Below are 22,356 nucleotides of genomic sequence, written 5' to 3'. Positions count from 1 at the left end.
AAGGGAAGGTAACAGTTTATCCTTTTCCACAAACACAAAATGCCTCATTTATAAACGTGTAAACTGCATTTTATTAAAAAAAATAAAACCCCAAATCAATGCTGAAAGCTTCAAGGGAACAGATGGACTATATGTTCTTTATAAGCATCATTTTAAAAAATCTTAACTAAAAAGATCCATACAAAGACAAGCTGTTTAAAGCACACCTTTTGTTGGAATAAGTTTGAAAATAACTACATTGAAGGGCTTTTTGGAAAGCAAAATCATCTGCATCTATTTAGATAATTAAACCTTAAGAATGAAAATATCTATTTCATTTTTTTAAGTTATATATTTACATTAGTATCATGCTTATAATACGCTACCTATGTAGCTAGGATAGAAACAATTATGGCTTTTATTTGTGTAAGAAAAGTGTGTGTTCTACTGTTGCATCATAATAACTGCCCAATAGTGTAAAACTCAAGTCTTTACCAAAATAAACAAACACAGCTAAATTTTTTGAGGCCTGGCAACATGCTAAAATATCAGTGTGATTAGCTAGCAAATCCCATCTTAAGAAACCTTTTTATGACTAGGGACTTCTGCCACTTTACAAATGTATTCCTCTAAACCCACTAATTCAGTTAGCCTTTTCAATCCATTGTATTATTCTTAGGCCCGCTTCATTCTGCATTAAATCCAGTGCAGAAAGCTAAATTGAACGCAAAAAATCAGACCTGATCCAGGCTTCCTTTTGTTCAAAGATAGAGACCAAAAGTCCTCTGGTGCTGCCACACACTTTCATCACCAATTTATAGAAACCGACAGTATAAGGGAAAAGCAATGAAAGTCATTGTTTTGGGACTTCAAAGCATCTCTGTGTCAGGGAAAGGAAATCCTTTCAGTCAGCAGGGCAGTCCCCACTGTCCGCAGGTGGGTGAAAAGTTATACAAGACTAGAAGTGCCCTAAAGCTAGAGAAATATTAATGATACACTGCAAGGAAAAGGGGGGACAGCTTGAGAGGGGATAATATAAATACTACAAATCATCATCATTATCATCATCCTACAATGTGTCATTCTGGCTAAAATCTTACACAAGGTAAGATTTATACTGGCACAAAGCACATGCAAGTATCTTCAAAATTTATATTCAATCACATATCATCTTCAGATATTAATTCATCTTAACAGGTCAGAGGCTGCAGATGACAGAATATGCTAGAATTCTCTTAACAATATTCTCATTAGCAAAATACAGATGCATATAGAAGTCAAGAATAGCTTTTACTTTTACTTACATATCAACTTAAAGTAGTAGTTTCTCTGAAAAACAGTATATGCATACTGATTATCATACTGACATTCAATTTATCAGCTATTTCATAAAAATTCTTATATCTTAATATGGAGAATTTGGTAAGAAACTGACTTTAGAATTATAAAGTACCAGTGGGAATTCGAATACACAGATACCAAGTCAAATATTTTAAGTAAGATTTACCTTAATGTCTTGCTCTGAACTTTCATTAACAGCTTTCTGAGCAGTGCTGGAAAGTGAATTTGCCACCTGTGGCTGAGTGTCCAGGAGTTTCTTCAGCTTCAAGTCTGCCAACTTAGTGTCTTGTTCTGTTAAATATGTAAATATTATGAATAACTGTGTGAACTACATTTAGATGTGTAGCTATCAATTTAACGGACATCATAAAAATATTACTATATTTTAAAAAACAGAAAGAAGGACATTAGAGTTGTGAAATAACATATAAGACCAAACATATGCAGACCTTTGCATCTATATATCTACTATAAACAATATTACATACTATGTAACTATAATTATTATACAGTAACTATAGTATAACTAAGTAGTCTTTAGGGATATTGACTATATCCCTTTTTCAAAAATTAATATATAACATTGTGTAAGTTTAAGGTGTACAATGTATTGATTTGATACATTCATATATTGCAATATGATTACCATCACAGCATTAGTCAACAATTCTATCATGTCTCAAAATTATCATTTTTTTTTTTTGTGGTGGGAATAAATAAAATCTAGTCTCTTAGCATATATATGTGCTTTTCCCCAAAATCAGTCCCCATAAAGAATATAGTCAACATGCCTAAAGACCATTTAGTTATTCTATGGTTAATAGCAGCTATGCTTACCTTAAAACCTCAGGCCATATTTAATGCATATATTTATATTAGCAACTTTATAGGTTGTTTACAATAAAAGAAGGTATTACAAAGTGGGTATTTAAAAGAGGTAATGCATTTGATTCTAAATTATATTATTTTGTAATTTTAATTCTTCTAGTATATTAAATTTAGACATAAAATGTCATATTATGCTCTTAACATGATCTTAGACAGTCATGTATATACTGTTAGAATCCAATGTTTATGTGTGTACAGATATACCCAGCATTGAAATAGGGTATATGTTCACAAATAACTTCTAATTAGAGGGCAGAAATAAAGATTATTGTATTTTGCAATGTATAAAATATGGATAGAAATTTAAAATAAAAAATGGCTATAACTTTAAAAATAATTTCAAATTATTTTTAGCAAGTAAATTAGTCTTTAATAAAATAGTTCAGAAGCAAATGGAAACAATTCCATTTAAAAAATTCACTCAAAGCAACTCTTTAATAAAATGATTATAAAAGACATGCTGACCATTTGGTGAATGATATTTTTCATAAAGATTAATAAGTTTTCTAATTATAAGATTCTTAATAAATGCTATTATCATTACTTTCATGCAAATTGGTCAGTTTATATTGCCAGGCTTCTTTTTAAAACAATATCTGATGAACTATGGTCAAATCAAGATAAAGATTAAACAATTTATTATTAAAACATTATGACTTTTATATAGATATAAAAAAAGAATTTTGGGAAAAATAAAGCAAGGATAAAAATCATAATGTATGCTACGTGTTTTCAGATTCCAGTTTGCATTCCTATTTCTTTTTTTTCATTCCTATTTCTTATTGCCATGAAATAAACCATAGTCTGAATTGGAAATCTGTCCTATGTACATGCCAGCACTTGGCATGCTTGAGAACTGTAAACAATGTATTAGTTAACTCCAAAAACAGGAAGACTGAGATGTGTTTTCTTTTTTGGTATACAAAAAAGTAGGAAGAGTGTTTTTAAAAAGAAAAGAGTCAAGCCTGTTAAGCCTTAATATTAGTCAGCCTTTAAATACATTAAAATATCTCACAAAGTTGCTGTAACTAAAGCTAAAAAATTCTCCTTACCTTATCCAAAAAAGGGTTAATTTCTCCTGTCTTCATAATCTACTATTAAATCAGGAAATATGTACCACTGATTGTCACTGATTTTATACTTCCATGAATCGAATGTTAAGGCTTTAATTCTGAACTTATGGGTGCCCTCAGTGGTAAAGAGATGATACCAATTTCTGAAAGACTTTGACAGTGGCTGTGGTGAGAGGGTGAGTAGGTATTTTAAATTGAAAGAAGTAAAAGGCAGTCCTAATTTTGGGTTAAAATTTTTTAAAATTTCCTTAAATATCAGCATTCTTCTGGACTTAAATAATTATAAATATATTGCCCTGTATCTAGTAAAGTATTATTTAATACTAAGCCATGAAGGAACTACTGACAAGAGACACAGATTTTTTGGGCGGGGAGCTGCTGTCCATAGTTAGGAAGACTCTGGTTGACTGTTTTTTTGCAGAAATAACAGCATGATTTCAAACAGGGAAGAAACAAAGCAGGTTAGCATTGTAGGGACATGCCATGGCTGGGAAGAAAAGAGTGTCTCCCTCCCTGTAGCTTTTCACAGAAGAAGATAAACATTAGGGATTTCACTTTCTTACCTGTAATTGCCAAAGACATTTTACTGCTATAAGAATTCAATTTAATAAGCATTTATGGAACCCCTTATGTTTACAAAGCTACCTGCTGCTAACTTACAAAGGTAATGCATATGGAACACTCATCTATTAAACCACAAGCAATTATCTTTATACTTTATACAACAACTCAGAAGTTTAACTGCAAATGTGATTACTGGTATGATATCTCTTTATATTTTATACAAGAACTCAGAAGTTCAATCGCAAATGTGATTACTGGTATGATATCTATTGATATACAATAAGAGATTAATTTAATTGTAATCTATATAAGCAGTTTTCAAAGAGTTTTACTGTAATCATTAAGCACACATAAAATAATTTATTAGTAGTAATATTTAAATACTTAAAGTAAGCACAAAATTTACAAAATAATATTCCTACTAAGACTACCAAATTCAAACCAAATCAGGAAATCTGATCCATGGTTTAGATTACTATTTGAAGCATTCCAATGCTTCATCTAGATCTTAGAACATCACAACAAAATATTTAGGCTGAGAAGGGAACCAATCACAGAATGTCTACAAATTGTCCCATAAAATACCAAAGTGAATCTTAGTAATAAGAGAAAAACAAAAATTTGCCATTTCAATATTATTGCTAATTTTAACATTAAGCCTAAAACAAAATAATAATATAAAATTGATGGAAGGTGGAGTTAGCTAAATGATTTGTGAGGGCATAAGATGTAATAAAACTACGAAAAGAATTTACTATCATTATTGGTGAGATAATAATAAAAATGTAACAGAAGAGTTTGCCATGCAGCAGGACACAAAGTATTTATAATTTGAAATTACCGGGAGTATCAAGGTCACTTTCTAAGTTAGTAAGTTCATCTCCACCTCCTACAACAAAGCCTTCAGGAATCTCCTCGTTAGTATTTATCTCAACATTATCATTTTCATCTGTAGGAACATGTAGCAATAATGTTAGTAGATTATTAGTATATTATTTCTATTTTATATAGGAAAGAAAAAACAGTATTTTAATGACAGTTCAAATTCAGGTCTGACACAGACAAGCAAGTTAAGAAATCAGTTTTAAGTCAACTTTTCATTATTGGATTAACATTTATATTTACATTTCCATGTCAAAGATGAATTGTCACATCAAAGCAGATGCAAAGATTTTGACAATTTGCCACATGCTGTCTCTGAATTATTGAGCTCATTGAATCCCTATATTTTAAAATGTAATCTCCTGCTAATTTCTAATGACAGTAAATAAAAATAAAGTTGGTTCAATAAAAAAGTCATCAAATAAAAAAGTCACCAAATAATATTTCTAAATTTCACATTTTATCATTTACTAGAAATATATAAAGAAACAAATCATTCTTTATAAACTTGTAGCTATTTTTAAATTATCTGCATGAAGACTTAAATGCTTTTGTACTATTGATGAAATATGAGCAAAAGTATTATAGACAAATTAAGAACAAACATTGAGATGAGAATAGACAGTACCTTTATGCAAAAGAAAGTTCAGAAACAATTAAGACAGTATATCGTGGAAGACATAAAGCTGGGAAAACACTGTTATTATTCAAAATTAAGTACATGGGAATGAGGTAGATTATACTATTTTTTATACATTTAGCAAAATGTATTATAGGTCATAATTAATTATATTACATATTTTTCCTTTTTAAATCCTAATCATAAGTTGGTTAAGTAATTTTCAATATTATCTATTTAAAAAGGCATAGCAGTAGATCTGTATATTAGAAGCTAAGCTTTAAATTCTGCTACTGATAGGCAATGCACCTTTTGGAGAAATATCTGTCTAGCCCTGGGAGTTGAAGAATATCCCTACTATTCTACAGTTTATTTTTCATAGGGCAACTTTTATTAATAATGAGATATTCCAAAGGTTATTGCAATTGAGAAATTCTAAATTCTATAACTTTGGCTTAAACCTTCAATATTTGTCCTTTTCCCTGTACAGTGTGTGTTTGATTTTGGGCTTCCCAAGTAAATATTTACTGTGAGCATTAATATTAATAGTAATAGTTTACATTTATTGAAGACTTCCTAATGGAAGCCATTTAGAAGAATATAACAGAGAGAAAAAGAATGAGAAATGCCCCCAAGGGAAAATATTGCTAAATGCTTTCAAATCATTAAGGTATTATACTTGGCTATATTATTTAAGTACAATTAGTTGAGAGAGCTTTTCTAATTGACTGTGCTTAGTACAACTATTTGACTAATTTCATAAAAGTCAGCACCATCATCTTCATTGTTCTCAAAAATTCTTCTCTAAATAATTCTGTAGTAAAGGGAAATGAATGAACAAATATTTCCTGAGTACCAAGAAAGTGTTCAGAACACTTCCTCCTGTCAGAGAGTTTACTATCAATAGATTTTAAAGTATGGTATTTTGTTCCTGCAACCAGCCTCTATTGATTTCTACTGTCCATAATTAATCTAGAGTGAAAGCACAAAATTCAACACTCATTCATTTACTTATTCAAGAAACTTCTATTGTATACTGAAACTGCAATTTACAAAACACTGCTAGATGTTGAAGAGATATCAAGTTTTATAAGATATCAAGTTTTAAGACATTTATTCCACCTTAAAGTTATATATAAGTGAAGGTCACTCAGTCATGTCCAACTCTTTGCGACCCCATGGATTGTAGCCTGCCAGGCTCCTCTGTCCTTGGAATTATCCCGGCAAGAATACTGGACTAGGTAGCCATTCCCTTCTCCAGGGGATCTTCCCAACCGAGGGACTGAACACAGGTCTCCCGTATTGTGGGCAGATTCTTTACCATCTGAGCCACTAGAGAAGCCCAAGAATACTGGAGTGGGTAGTCTATCCCTTCTCCAGGGGATCTTCCCAACCCAGGGACCAAAAGTTATACATACAAATGACTGTAATACCATGTAGGACAGTTAAGTGTTATGAAGTAAAAATAAGATACAGAGCAAATTCAAAAGATTATTCTTTTGAAGAATAGAATAGAAAAGAAAAGATTATTCTTTTGCCAGTAGCACAAGGAACTATTTTTTGGAAGCCCTAACCTTTAAATTGAGTCTTCAGAAATGTACAGAATTTCAAAAAGTACAATTGAGGGAAGAGGTTTAGTGGCATGAGAGCAGGAAAGTATAGATTATGTTCAAAAAATGGTGTAAAGTCCTATCTGGCTCAAGCATACTTAAAGTGAAATAATGGGAAGTAAGACTTAAAAGGTAAAAAGATTTTACTTGGTAGGAATAGAGGAACACACTGGTTTGCTGGTCAAACATGATGGGCAATGTGTTGTTTAAGTTGAGAACAGTCTATATAAGCAGTTTTCTACCAGTGTTTTATGGTAATCAGTTGTGAAATATGTATAATTACTACAGAAGCACTGAAGCTTATGTTTTTATGAATTAAAGTATCTCCAATATTATTCCTAAAATATTACTCTTGCTTACATTCTGATATACCTTCATATATGAAAGAAAAAGTGGTTCAGGGATTGCACACAGGAATATATTAGCCATGTGACATCACCCCTTCGTTTGAGATCGCTGAGTAAGACGATGGACTCTAGAACAGAAAGGGTGGAGGCAGGAAATCCATGTTGGAGACTGTTATAACCTTCAGGCAAGTAGTATGGAGAGCTTAATATATCATAAAATAATTGGGAGTGGGTATGACTTGAAAACCAACTGGTACTGGGTAGTTGGGAGGGATACTGATGAGAGGAAGAGTGAGACAGATGTCAACACTGACTCCCCAGACAGAGTGACTAGAACGATGGCATTGTTATAAAGAGAAGCTAAGTCTGGAACAGTGGTTGGATATGGGTACTTCAGGTCCTGGGGTTATGCAGTGGGATAGTCTTTACTCCTTTATACAGTGCCAGGATAATGTGTGATGTTAAACAGGTGCCATTCATTTTATTTCCTGGCTAAATGAAATCTCTACCCATATTACCCCTCACCAGTAATGCTGAATAGGCTAACTCAAAAGTTTATAAATGTATTGTTAACCTTAGATAAAAGGATTACTATTTGGGAAGGGGAAGAGTAAAACTTGATCTCCTCTAATGATCAGGTTTTCTTAAGAATAGATTTCCACTTTCTTTCCATTCACTGACTTCAGTTTTACAATGAACACTTGAATTTTTTTCAACAGTTATTGTTACACGTTTCTTAATACCTATCGAAATACTCTATATGAATTTTAGCAGAACTAAAGTACATGTGTGTCTGTGTGTGTGCTTAAATTATTACATATTAAATATATGATATATATAAGATTATATATATCTTTAAGGCTACCCATTTAAAACCCACTAGGTAAGCGTGGCCGGAGAAGGCAGTGGCAACCCACTCTAGTACTCTTGCCTGGAAAATCCCATGGACGGAGGAGCCTGGTAGGCTGCAATCCGGGGTCGCTAAGAGTCAGACACGACTGAGCGACTTCACTTTCACTTTTCACTTTCCTGCACTGGAGAAGGAAATGGCAACCCACTCCAGTATTCTTGCCTGGAGAATCCCAGGGATGGGGGAGCCTGGTGGGCTGCCGTCTATGGGGTCGCACAGAGTCGGACACGACCGAAGCGACTTAGCAGGAGCAGCAGCAGCAGCAGCAGCAGCAGGTAAGCGTGGCATAAAGTAAACTAGAGATACAATACACAACAGAAGGTGGTTTGCAAGTATGGCCTGTATGTGGGAAAAAGTAGAAAGAGATTGTACATACACTGGAATGAGACAATGCATTCCAACTGACACTGTATAGCACTATAAGCAAAATGGGGATCCCAATGGTATGATTAATAGCACAGAAATAAGGCCAGTCTTATAACACTTATCATTTATAAATAAATTGAATGAAAAGTCTGAACATAAGGCAACAGTAAAAAAAAAAAAAAAAGAATATCTGCACTTAAAAAACAAAAGAAGTTGAAGCTACTGTTAAAAACATATTTACACAAAATGGTAGTTTAGAGAACACCTACATTTACATGAAACTATTTCTTTGAAGAAAAAAAAATTTTCAGAATAAGATATCTTATTTGCATCATGATTTAAAAATTCTCACTGAAGGCCCCCTGTAAAATTTATAACTTGTAGAGTTATCCTATAAAAATCAAACAAATGATAGAAAACAATACAAATATATTATTAATGAAAGCTGAAAATAAAAATTACTGAAGGCCTGTAAGATTTTATTTTGGTTGAACAAATTTAGACAAATCTATTTACCATAACTGAAATAAGGATAATGCAGGCACACAGTCTCATAGATAAATTTTTTTAATTTTCATTTATCCATTTGAAATCCAAAAACAAAGTATACTATTCCATCTAAATCAAAGAGGGGCAAAAATGTCTGCTTAATAGTTAAATGATCCCTTAAAAAAAAAAAGTTAAATGATTCTGCTGCTGCTGCTAAGTCGCTTCAGTCGTGTCCAACTCTGTGCGACCCCATAGACTGCAGCCCACCAGACTTCCCCGTCCCTGGGATTCTCCAAGCAAGAATACTGGAGTGGGTTGCCATTTCCTTCTCCAATGCATGAAAGTGAAAAGTGGAAGTGAAGTCACTCAGTTGTGTCCGACTCTAGCGACCCCATGGACTGCAGCCTACCAGGCTCCTCCGTCCGTGGGATTTTCCAGGCAAAAGTACTGGAGTGGGGTGCCATTGCCTTCTCCATAAATGATTCTAACCTAATTCAAATCAAACCAATAAACTACAGAATAAAAATAAATAGATATGACATAAAATATCATATATATGATATGATAGGTATCATGGATATGACACAAAATATACAGAGATTTAAGTATACATAAATATATAAAATCTATATAATATATACCATGCAATTATAGATATAATATCATCTTCAAACTGGACAAACACCTTCCTTGCAAGTGCCCATGGACCACTAATAAAAATGCAACATTTGTTTAGGCAAAATAAAAACTTTTTAATTCTCAAAGTAGAAATTCAGGCCATATTCTCTGACCACAATACCACATAACTGAAAATGAAAATATCACTTTGGCCCCAAACAACTGTACTTTGCCAAGTAAGATCAATATAATAAATGAACTCATAAGTTTGTTACCTAAAATGAGGAGTTTAAAAGGCTGTTATAGGTCTACAACTAAAAAATGAAGCAAAAATTGAAAAAACACATGTAGAATACCACAATATCACCTGACTCTCTTCTAAGCCTTCAAATTATTTCAAGAGGCGAAAAAGTAAAAGCTAGGCTGTAGTGGAAACAGTGTCAGACTTTATTTTTTGGGCTCCAAAATCACTGCAGATGGTGATTGCAGCCATGAAATTAAAAGACGCTTACTCCTTGGAAGGAAAGTTATGACCAACCTAGATAGCATATTAAAAAGCAGAGACATTACTTTGCCAACAAAGGTCCGTCTAGTCAAGGCTATGGTTTTTCCAGTGGTCATGTATAGATGTGAGAGCTGGACTATGAAAAAAGCTGAGCATCGAAGAATTGATGCTTTTGAACTGTGGTGTTGGAGAAGACTCTTGAGAGTCCCTTGGACTGCAAGGAGATCCAAGCAGTCCATCCTAAAGGTGATCGGTCCTGGGTGTTCATTGGAAGGACAAATGCTGAAGCTGAAACTCCAATACTTTGGCTACCTCATGTGAAGAGTTGACTCACTGGAAAAGACCCTGATACTGGGAGGGATTGGAGGCAGAAGAAGGGGACAACAGAAGATGAGATGGCTGGATGGCATCACCAACTCTATGGACATGAGTTTGGGTAAACTCCAGGAGTTGGTGATGGACAGGGAGGCCTGGCGTGCTGCGATTCATGGGGTTGCAAAGAGTTGGACACAACTGAGCAACTGAACTGAACTGAGGCTGTAGCTCCTTGGACGGGTTCTGTTATTTCATAAGAATCAGGCTATTTCTGGTTGAAATAGGATGCAAGTGGGATGCTTGGATACCTGGCTTCAGAGACCTAAAATAACTTACAAATATTTTCTGTGAACACCTGAGGCTCATGACACCTCACCTCAAACTTAGCAAGTGTCCTTTCCTCACTGAGGCTGGCTGCTGAGAATGGAAAAAAGCAAGCATTTCAAATAGGTTCAGGCAATGAGTCTGAGTACCAAGTTCAACACATCCCCCAGGTTGTGCTTTCACCTTATTATTTCAGCTCTTGACTACTCCCTCTTCTTTGTCACTCTGGACCACTGCTTCCAAAAAATTTCCCTCTCTAGTCCATCATCTAGGCTGATCCCTCTCTCATTTTGCACCATTCCTTATTCAGATTTGGTAATTCCCATTAGACAGTGGAAGAGTGGACGCTAATTTGTTAATTGTGTTTCCTGACTTATCAACCCCAAAGGGTCATTTTCATTTAGGAATTAGACTCTTGTGAAATCAAGTGAATATCTAATTGGCTATGTAAATGCCAGCAAACTATAGCACGGGGGGCAAAATTCAGCCTACCACGCTTTCAGAGTAAATAACAGGCATGCCCATTAATTTACATATTGTTCAAATCTACAAGGGCAGAGCCAAGCAGTTAAGAGAGAGAACGTATGGCCTGCAAGCCTGTAAAAATTTACTCTGGCCCTTCCTAGGGCCCTTTCTGCCAAATCCTGGCCCAACACAACAGCTGGAACCACTAAATAGATAAATGTGTATGTATGAATGGTTGAATTCTAGGAAGGAATCTTACCCTTTCCCTTGAACTAAAGGTCTATTCCATTCTGGCCTTGAAAGCTTCAGCTTAGGCTTTGATGCCCGAGCAGACCTAGTCAGATCCATACTCCTTTATGAAGACAGGCCAAAATCCACCACTGAGGTCAAGAAATAGGCCTGCACCACTTGAAGGTCAACTTTAGGTCTGATTAACAGACTACCATCTGATATGTGGCCACTTCCAACATCCAAGGTATGGTATGGTCTATGAGAGAAATGGGCCTGATCACCTTGGTCATCTTAGGGAAGAGTCTTGACTTTTCAGCAGGTTCTCATAAGTCATCCGTTGAACTCTGTCCCATCTTCATTTAATCTGGCTTTTCCTTTTCTAGTCTGTACTTTTTTGTTAGTTTCAGAGATCCAATCCTCACTTATTCTTTATTCACTTTGTGGACTGTTGAATGATGCCAAAGTCAGGTCTTCACTTTCCCTAGTTACCAAGCTGGGAAGCTACCCATTTTGGGGGTTGTAACACTGATTAAGTCTCTCTATCTAGTCTAGTTCTGGCTTAGCCTCAACTGGGATTGGATTATAAAGATAAGACCAATTACATAGCTAACTCACACCATACCCTTAATCAGAAAATTTTAATCCTTAGTCTTCCTAGAGTTCACAACTCATTTAGCATTGTTATCAGCTGCCTGTTAGGAAAAAAAAAATTAAGAGACAGTGGATGCCTCTCTATTTTATGTTTACTCTTCTATGGGTTTACAATGTCACATGGAGATAGTATCAATAATTTTAGGACAGTCTATCTGGAGGGTCAAGAATATGAGGCTTTTTTTTTTTTTTAATCATTCTGAGATACAAGGAAGCAGAGACATCTAAGGTTTACTTAGAGTATCTGGAATTTCTATGATATCAAAGAAACATCTTGTTACTAATAATAAATGAAAGCAAATTATAATAGCATTATATAAATGTAGCTGTGAGCGGTTACTGAAGTACTGAAAGTGACTCAGTTGTGTCCGACTCTTGCGACCCCATGGACTGTATGTAACCTGCAAGGTTCCTCTGTCCATGGGATTCTCCAGGCAAGAATACTGGAGTGGGTTGCCATTCCCTTCTCCATATAGAAACTGTAATAAAAATTCTGAATGATAGGAGTTGAAAAGGTAAGATGAAAGACTTAACTAAGAAACAAACATTCTGAGAACACCAGATGGACAGAAACATAGCTATTTGGGAAAGCAGCTTTCAAATATATGGGGATGGGAGGTAACATGCTATAGGCATTTGTTGGAACACTCTACAACAGTAAGATTTTAATATAAGGGATCAATTAGAAATAACAGCAGTAAGTTTCCGTTTACTATGAAGAAACTTATTGACCTAGAAATAGTTTCCTTTGTTTCAGTTCTCTAAGGTTTTATTCGAGTCCTCACTTGCCTACTCTCCAGAATGATCTTAACATTTAAGATTAACTCAGAACAAGTACCTGGCATGTTCTGGAAGATAAATAGGTCACGTATCTTTGAAATAAAAAAGCCCTCTTGAGTATACTACTAAAATAAAAACGTAAAAAGTTTCAAGTTAAAAGTGCTGAAATTGGGCACTGATAGGTAAAATTAAAATTCCCTTTAATTATATGTATATGTAGTCCTTGTTTCAACATCAAGCTTAGAAAAATTTCTACAGATATTGAAAAAGACCCTCTTCAAATAAGAAGACTAAGAGAAATGCATATGGGACTTATTAAAAATTCTTACATGTCAGGATATAGTGCTGGAAACATTGTTAAAGCTACTTTCCAAAGATCTGGCTCAAAGTGAAAATCTCTCAAGCCAAAGCTCTAGACTAACAAGTCTTGTGATCCAGATGCTGAGGACTTGATCGCATTTTACTCATTCTAATACAATTAATGAGGCATCATGGGGAATCACAAACTAAGGACTGTCAGAGTTTTCTCCTAAATCATATTCTTGGTGTTTCTCGAGTACTAATCATACTTAATCATAATCAAAGTACTTCCTGAGTTGTTAAAAATTAAGTCAAAGAGTTGATTTTGAAAAATGGCAATAGTCATCTTCTGATTTACTATGAATAGGTTAGAAACTTTATGTATTTGATGCACAACATTTTGAAGTAAGAATAAAATGTCCCGAAAGGTCCATCACGGATTTCTGGGTTGTCTGTAGAATATGATACAAGATTCTTCAACTCACCTCCAGATGCCTTTGACCTTTCTTTCAACTTTTCTGCAGCCATTTCACCATAGCTGGGAAGTTCTGACATCTTCACTCCAGATCGAGCTTCTGCTATTAGCTGACGAGCTCTCTCTCTCAGCTGCCGACGTCGCTCTTCATCTTGCTGCTAAGATATATTGAACAGTTGCCAACTCAGTAATTGACAGAAATGCAATTTCATTTTCAATCTGATCATCATGATAGTAACTGGTTTACAGCATGGTGCTTGGCCCACATTATAAATAGGATGCTCTATATCAGTTGGATGTCACACCATTTTTAAAAGACATCCAAGAATCAGATTTTTAAAAACATTTACAAATTATTGTATTAAAATGTCTGTTAAAAATTCAAAGTAGCCTTTAAAGAATGTTTGGCAATATAATTACCAAAGTAAAGTAGCAGGATCAACTATTAATAAAATGACCGAGCTTTTAGGAAAAAAGTTGCAATATTGAAAACAGAATTTCAATTAATACTTTTTTTTCTTAAGATTAAAATTTAACTTGCATGTTTCTAGTAAAGGCATACAGCACTGGCTAAAGGAAATTTTTGATAGTAGAAAATGCTGCTACATCATGTTGATCAAATATAGAAAACGGTATTTTTAGGGGGCTATGGCAGGTATAGGATAGCACATTAGTTCCTCAGTTATTGCTGATAGTTTTAAAATCAGAATTAGGTACTGATGTACTACTATCCCCATTTCTACTCTCCCCCCAGACACACACTGAAAAGAAAAAGTAAAATCTAGCGTGGGTTTTGGTATTTGAAATAACTAAAAATGACAGAGTTAAATAAATTAGATTTTGCCTCCCTAAAAACAGGTTATTATGAATTGCAAATAATCAATGTGAAACTGCTTTGTAAACTGGAAAGTATATGATATAAGGCATTATTATTATGACAAAACAAAGCCTGCAATAATCTGGCCCCAACATATCTGTGGTTACCTTCTCTTAACCTCTTCCAATCTCTATAAAACCTCACATCTATTTATACAAATTGTTTGTATCATGCAGTTTCATGCATCCATGGATTTGAAATGAATATATCATTTCATCTTCCTGGAAAGTTCTCTCATCTATTTAACTCCTACTCATTCTTCAAGATTCATTTTAAATCCACTAAATTTCTCTGACTACTCTTCTGTCCTCCTTGCTGGTGGAAAGAAGTTCTCCTTCTTCTCTGTGGCTACAAAAGTGTGTGTGTGTGTGTGTGTGTGTGTGTGTGTGTGTGTGTGTGTGTGTGTGTAGTGCATGTGATTACTTTTTAAAACACTACATATCAAGTTAAAACTCTGCACAAATGCCTCCTTCTCAGCAGAACTGAGCCACTCAAAGGCAGGAGCTAGATTTGACTTATCTTTGTATCTTTGGTCCTTAGTACACACCCTGGTGCTTGGTACTTGCTATAGAAATTTCAGGCATGAAAATTTATAATTTATACTAGCAAAGCTTATAATACAGAGGGCAAGATAAAACAGCCACAATAAGGAGATGTGATTAAAATGCACAGAAGAGTTCAGAAGAAAGAAGTTTACTTTTGTTGTGTAACTTTTTTCCCCCCAAGGGGAATGATTAACCAGAAGTGTACAGTTAACAACAATGTATAAAATAGGCTGGCAGAGAGGGACTGGAAAGAGTACTTAGGAGGCTCTTATAAATAGGACAAGGAAACTATAATGAGATTCAGAACTGGGATAGTGGCAATGGGAATGGAAGGAGACAAGTGTAAGAAACATATCAGAGCTAGAACTGGTACCTGTACCAATTCTTGGTAACTGATTAGAGGTAGAGGGAAGAAAAAAAGCTGACTCAGAAGTTTTAAACTTGGGTAACTAGAAATGTGGCATTAAAAATAGAAAAACCAAGATGAATTATAAGAGGAAAAGGCTGGAAGTCTGGGGTAAGATAGACTAGATTTGAGAGGCTGGTTGGACACTTGAGTCAAGATGTAAGTAGTTGGGAAGTGAAAATGATGCTAGGGAGTGAAGTCAAACTATGACTACAGAGCTAACGGCCGAAGTGACAGGAATACACAAGATCACCTGAAGAAGTACTGTAGAGAAAAATAAAACCTACTAACTAAATCACGGAAAACATTTACATTTAGGTAAAAATAGGAAAAGGAGACAGAGAAGGAAGGGGATGAGAACTGTAACACTGATACATCCTGAGAATCAAAGACGAAGAGGCTTTCATGAAAAAGGGAATAATCGACTGCAGTAAATGTTAGAGGTTAATGAGTCTGAACGTTTAAAAAGGGCAATCAAACTTGGTAGGTAATAGCATTAGAGAGAGGGGTAGGCACTAGACTGATGCAGTTCAAGCCCAGGCAACTGTTCACAAATTTTGAGACGGCTAGAACTGAGAGCTGTCAAAATTAATGCGGGTATAGAATGCAGCACAAGCTTGAAGCTCCCAGTGGGCAAAGTGAAACAACTCAGTATCAAACAAACATGCAATGACTGCAATGAATTGAATAATCAATGAAATCACACAATGAATCAGTGAAAATTCATCAATTTATTATGACATTCAAAAAGTTCTTAGAAGGATATATAAACTCATCTGAGGATGCTTTTAATAGAACTCCCTGAGACTTCCTGTTTGTCCAGCAGTTGGGACTCTGTGGTCCCAAAGCAGGAGGCCCAGGTTTGATCCTTGGTTGGGGAAGTGGATCCCACATACCACAACTAAGAGTTCACATGCTGCAACTAAAGATCCCAAGTGCTGCAACGAAGACTGAACATCTAGTGTGCTGCAACTGAAATATGGCATAACCAAATAAATAAATAAATAAATTTTAAAAAGATAATTCCCCAAAATTAGTAATTGGAGAAAAAAATCAAGCACTTATCGTGTCTTTCCAGTGGGAACTGAAGTTTAGGGCAACTAATAAATAGCCCAGTTAATGATGACAGAAAACTCTACTTTATAAAATGATTCCAGCTATATTAACAATTTCTTAAAAAGTAAAATTAAAAAAAAAATGAAACTTTGCCACTCATAAAAGAATGATTGATTCTAGCAAGGCTTATGAACTATTATTAAAGCTCTTAAGAAAATGTTTGATGGGAAACTGGATATTTATATTACATACTTTCCAAAGATGGCCATGACAGTATTTCTCATCCTATAAACTTTTTGCAGTGTGACTTTGCTATTTCCTTATCAAGAGATGACATATTTAATTCCCTTCCCCTTGAGTATGGGCTAGTGTAAGTGACTTGTATATAATCAACAGAAAATAGAAGTGTTGAAGGTGACTTCCAAGGCTGGGTCAGAAAAGGCTATACCCTTTTGCCCAGTTCTCTTGAAATTCTTGCATTTTATATGTTCTGGGAACCCAACTGTCATATTGTGAGAATCCCAAGCCATATGCAGGTGCACTAGTTCACATTCCCAGCCAAGTTCAGTCTTTTTTTTTTTTTCACTCCCCCAACTCCCAAGTTCAGTCTTGAGTCTTCTGAGCTCACGTATCAGACATGTGAATAAAGGCTTCTTCAGAATATCAGCCTTTAGCCACTTTGGGTCACTTCCAACTGCTCAAGTCACCCCAACTGAGACTTCAGACAATGTGGAACAGAGACAAAGCACACACACTGTACCCTATCTGAAATCCTGACCCCCAGAATTAGTGAGAATAAAAGTAATTTAGACCATTATGTTTGGGATTGTTTTACACATTAATAATTAGATCATGTGGTTAATTAAGTAATACCATATAGATTATTTCCTGGTTGTAAGAGGAAAATCATATTTTAAATCGAGAGATCAGAACTAGATCAGGGATTAGAAACCACTACTCTAATGGTCAATCTTAGCATCTCTAATGTTGAGTCAACCATATGTAACATGTTTTTTGATGTGAAGCACATGAAGCAAGCACTATGTCTAAAGTGAATCTACTAAGCCTTTAGATATAATCTCCAGTTTATCTTAAACACAGGAGATAGAGAAACATGGTAAATGACAGAGCAAGGAAGCAAACAAACAAACCTAGGAAGTAGGATATTCAGGCTAACTGACCTGGTCATTTTAATGAGAGAGAGTTATAAAAACAAACACACAACAAAAGCCAACTAACCAATCACCATCCCCACCAATAAGAGGGACCTGACCAGATGCAATGTATAGGCCTGGGTTAGACACCAGTTGGATAAACCAGCTATAAAGGACACTGCTGAATAAATTAAAGAAATCTGAATATAATCATAGTATTAAATGAGAGAAAATACAACAACTGCAAAAATAGTTTATATATTAATAACTTAATTTTGTCTTTTTGGCAAAATATATATGCAGACCTAGAAGGTTATTTACAAAGTTGTCATGGTGGAGCTATCAGGGTATGGAAATGTGATATTTACGTTTTCTTCAATTTCTCTTCGTTGTCTAACTTTCTATAATATAACCACACTACATTTGTAATAAAAGTTATTTTTTAAAAGTCTTGGGGGAAAGGAAGAAAGAAATGAGATGACAGGTTTCTGGGTTGGATGGTTGTGGTAGGGGCAAAAGACTAGAGAGCTAACCTTCAAGAGAAAGTAATTTTCTTAATGTTTAGAGAGGCAGACTTATTTGTAGTTAGAGGAGTAGTATACACTGGGTAGAGTGAAACTGAAGATGCAATAATAATAATACACAAAAATCCTCAGTTTATTATTAGTATTTCTAAACTTAGAAAATAAAAAGGAAAGGCAGGCTTGATAATGGTTATTTTGGTGTCGGCTTAAAGCTCAACATTCAGAAAACTACATCATTTCATGGCAAATAGATGGGGAAACAGTGGAAACAGTGGCTGACTTTATTTTTCTGGGCTCCAAAATCACTGCAGATGGTGACTGCAGCCATGAAATTAAAAGAAGTTTACTCTTTGGAATGAAAGTTATGATCAACCTATGCTATGCTATGCTAAGTCGCTTTAGTCGTGTCCGACTCTGTGCGACCCCAGAGATGGCAGCCCACCAGGCTCCGCCATCCCTGGGATTCTCCAGGCAAGGACACTGGAGTGGATTGCCATTTCCTTCTCTAATGCATGAAAGAGAAAAGTGAAAGTGAAGTTGCTCAGTCATGTCCGACTCTTAGTGACCCCATGGACTGCAGCCTACCAGGCTCCTCCGTCCATGGGATTTTCCAGGCAAGAGTACTGGAGTGGGGTGCCATTGCCTTCTCCAGTGATCAATCTAGACAGCATATTAAAAAGCAGAGACATTACTTTGCCAACAAAGGTCCGTCTAGTCAAGGCTATGGTTTTTCCAGTGGTCATGAATGGATGTGAGAGTTGGACTATAAAGAAAGCTGAGTGCTGAAGAATTGATGCTTTTGAACTGTAGTGTTGGAGAAGACTCTTGAGAGTCCCTTGGACTGTGAGGAGATCCAACCAGTCCATCCTAAAGGAGATCAGTCCTGGGTGTTCATTAGAGGGCCTGATGTTGAAGACGAAACTCCAGCACTTTGGCCACCTGATGAAAAGAGCTGACTCACTGGAAAAGACCCTGATGCTGGGAAAGATTCAGGGCAGGAGGAAAAGGGGATGACAGAGGATGAGATGGTTGGATGGCATCACCGACTCGATGGACATGGGTTTGGGTGGACTCCGGGAGTTGGTGATGGACAGGGAGGCCTGGCGTGCTGCCGTTCATGGGGTCACCAAGAGTCGGACATGACTGAGCGACTGAACTGAACTGAACTGATTCATATTTCTTGAGCTTTTATGTGCTAAGTGCTTTATATGTATGATGATCTCATTTAATTTTTACAACCCAATTTGTACCAATGAGAATATTTAGTTTTAGAGTTCCAAGATCTCACAGCTAGAACTGATGTTAGAGCTCAGAGTCCAATCCTGGTCTGTTTGACTACAGGGCCCTGGTCTTAACCTCCGAACTATTTGATCCCCAAAAGTACCAAATTACATGACCAACTGAGGAAAATTGAGCTTTTTACTAAACTTTCATCTTTCAAATTTAAGAGAAGTTAAGAGCACTAATAAAAACCATTATTTGATATGCCTCAGGCAACTAGGTTTCAGTGAATTTCACCGCATGAGTAATAACTTCTTGCAGAGTTGGAATTTGGTGATTCAGACTAAGATGAAGTGGTCTTGGGTCATCTTAACTGCATAAAAATGAAATAAATGATTCTACCTTTATGAATATGAAATGAGAACCTAGCTTTTTCTTATCACCTACCATTTTCTCCTCCTCCCCCAGTAATACTCCCATCTGCAAATGTTTCTGAGATCTTACCAAGAGTGCAATTTAAAGCAGACAATCATTAATAAAACCAACTCTAAATACTAATTAGGGACACTTTATCAATTTCCATGTAAATTGTTTGTTTGTGACTATTTACCTGTCATTGTTCTCCATACAATAGAAAAAAATGCAAATGAACAAATCAGAATGCAGCCCTAATGGGACTTTCTGTTTATAACCATTAGCCCAGAGGTGTGCTGTAATTCAATTCTCAAGTAGCAAGATTTAGTCTCATTAACACACTGCAAGGGCAGGTTACAACTCATAAAACCCTACAGTAAACAAAGTTTATGGACACAGCACAAAATCTTGAGCCTGATTGACAGAATTCTAGTTCCCTATCAGATTGCCTTGATTTACTTTTCTACTAATGTCCTAACACCACAGAGACAATTTTGCTTGGGCCTAGAGCTCTCCAGTGGGATGGCATATCGGTGCTGTTTGTTTTCTCACCCATTAAGTTCTCTTAAGACAAAGAGCCAACTGAGAAAATAGAAGTTAATTGTTAAGGTCACAAGGAAAACCTTGTAATTACAGCAATTGATTATGCAACCAATTTAACTGATAGTATTACTAATTTCCAGATTCCTTATATATAAAACTATTTCATCTTAATTTTTACATATAAACTTCATTAAAAGTCAGTTTTTACATTATTATTTAAAGAACAGATAGTACCAAATCTTTGTATCTTTTACTTAAAAGAAACATATTGTTTATGTCAAAGGAATAAAATGATCAGAGAGTAAGGATGATGATTATTTTGTTATTTTTGTATGTTTGTAGATTTGAGTATTTCTGACAATGATGGTTTGCCTAAAACTATTCAAATACAGAAATGTGTTATCTGTTTTCACCTTTCTGCATTCAAAGGAAGACAGTGACTCATAGCTGTAAATAAGTCATCTGTTTACCAAATCTGCTGAAAAAAATAAAGGAATCTTTTCAATGGGATGCAATGTAAGTACCTTAGAAGACTGCTGTCATTAAAAATTACATTTGAAAATTCAATACATAGGAAACTTATCTTTCATTTATCTGCCTAAATAAACTTAAATAAATTGAAGCAGTTTCCTATTTTTTTAAGAATGGGTCTGATGGCATTTACCTTTTTCTGTACAGTATTATTAAGAGAGTTAGACTGATTTATATAGGACATTTGAGCTTTTGTAAGATGGATGCACTCTTTAGAGGGAAGCTGTATTTTTGAGTAAATACTGGCTGTGTGTCTGTGCAGTGTGTTCACAGGTGTTGTCTCATTTACCATTCACCACTCTGAGGTAACCAATGTCACTCCGGTTTCACAGAAATGGAATTGCACTTAAATATACTGCCCAAGGTCATACATCTTGTAAATGGCACAGTAAGAATTAAAATCAGTGTCTGTCTGATTTCAAAGGGTTGGTCCTGTCTATTACATTATTGGTGTTCAGAAAATTTGTCTCAAGCCCTATTGCTGTTGTGATTAAAAAACAACAACAGTTTTTTACTTATTTTTGGGCTATACAAATAAGGTTAAATGCTCCTTTGTGCTACTGAAAACAGTAGCAGTAAAGAGAAATTAACTTATTTATATTCATTTAAAACTTACATTCTTGACCTTAAATTATAAGCCTTCAGAAAAGTACTGAATGTGGTACATTTAAGCTCCACTTTCCTCTTACCTAACATCTTCAGAATAAGGCTAAAGTCCTGTTATGGTACAAAAAGCTTGTATTTCAACACAACGGATTTAAATATTCAAATATAGAAGATGGATCATAACTAACCACTTTGGACATAAACTGAAAAAATATTTTCACAGCATGTCTTCAAGATACTATTTTCCTTATCGTTCTAAAATGGTCTACAATCTGCCATAGATAGACGCACTAGTAAAACTTGACAATTTAAGGACAAACTCTTCAAGAATAAGTAATGTAATTCCTTGTTTCCTTTCCATAAAAACGTACTGGTATGCAATTTTTATATTTCACAGTTCACCGACATCTAGGCAAGCTTTCTTCTACTGCTTCAATGGTGCTACTTTTAATTTTATCCTCCTTAGTCGTAGTAATTAAAGTGATCAGCAGTGGCATCCCAGCGGCTTTGACACAGCTACAACCCCCTAGCAGACTTTTGCTTTCAAGGGGAAGAGGAAGAAAAAGACCACAGTTTCATTTCACAGAGAACAAGAAAATCAAGCTTCTCCAATCCTCAACTTTATTCAATTGTTCTTTCAGCAGCCTTTGGATCTTAAGAATCAAATAAAAATGGCTGCCATGGGGGGTCCTTTTGATACTTGCCGCAAATGTCACTGACTGACATTACTTTAGCCAAAAAATGATG

General features: G+C 35.2%; 1 protein-coding gene across 8 annotated transcripts in view; it reads right to left on the bottom strand.

The window, feature by feature from the left end:
* Positions 1-22,356, bottom strand: part of EHBP1 (EH domain binding protein 1) — a 355,442-nt gene that overhangs the window by 47,406 nt on the left and 285,680 nt on the right. For 3 of the 8 annotated variants that reach the window (XM_027555607.1, XM_027555605.1, XM_027555603.1), the window contains 3 exons: positions 13,743-13,890; positions 4,687-4,794; positions 1,487-1,611 (listed from right to left, as the gene is read on the bottom strand). In XM_027555607.1, the coding sequence (XP_027411408.1) occupies positions 1,487-1,611; positions 4,687-4,794; positions 13,743-13,890 (381 nt within the window). The remainder of the gene's footprint in view (positions 1-1,486; positions 1,612-4,686; positions 4,795-13,742; positions 13,891-22,356) is intronic. The other 5 variants (XM_027555611.1, XM_027555609.1, XM_027555610.1 and 2 more) reach the window with 3 other exon arrangements.

The sequence above is a fragment of the Bos indicus x Bos taurus genome, chromosome 11, assembly GCF_003369695.1.
Source record: "Bos indicus x Bos taurus breed Angus x Brahman F1 hybrid chromosome 11, Bos_hybrid_MaternalHap_v2.0, whole genome shotgun sequence".
NCBI lineage: Eukaryota > Metazoa > Chordata > Mammalia > Artiodactyla > Bovidae > Bos > Bos indicus x Bos taurus.
Note: the sequence above shows the minus strand (reverse complement) of the source record. Positions and strands in the feature narration are given on the sequence as shown.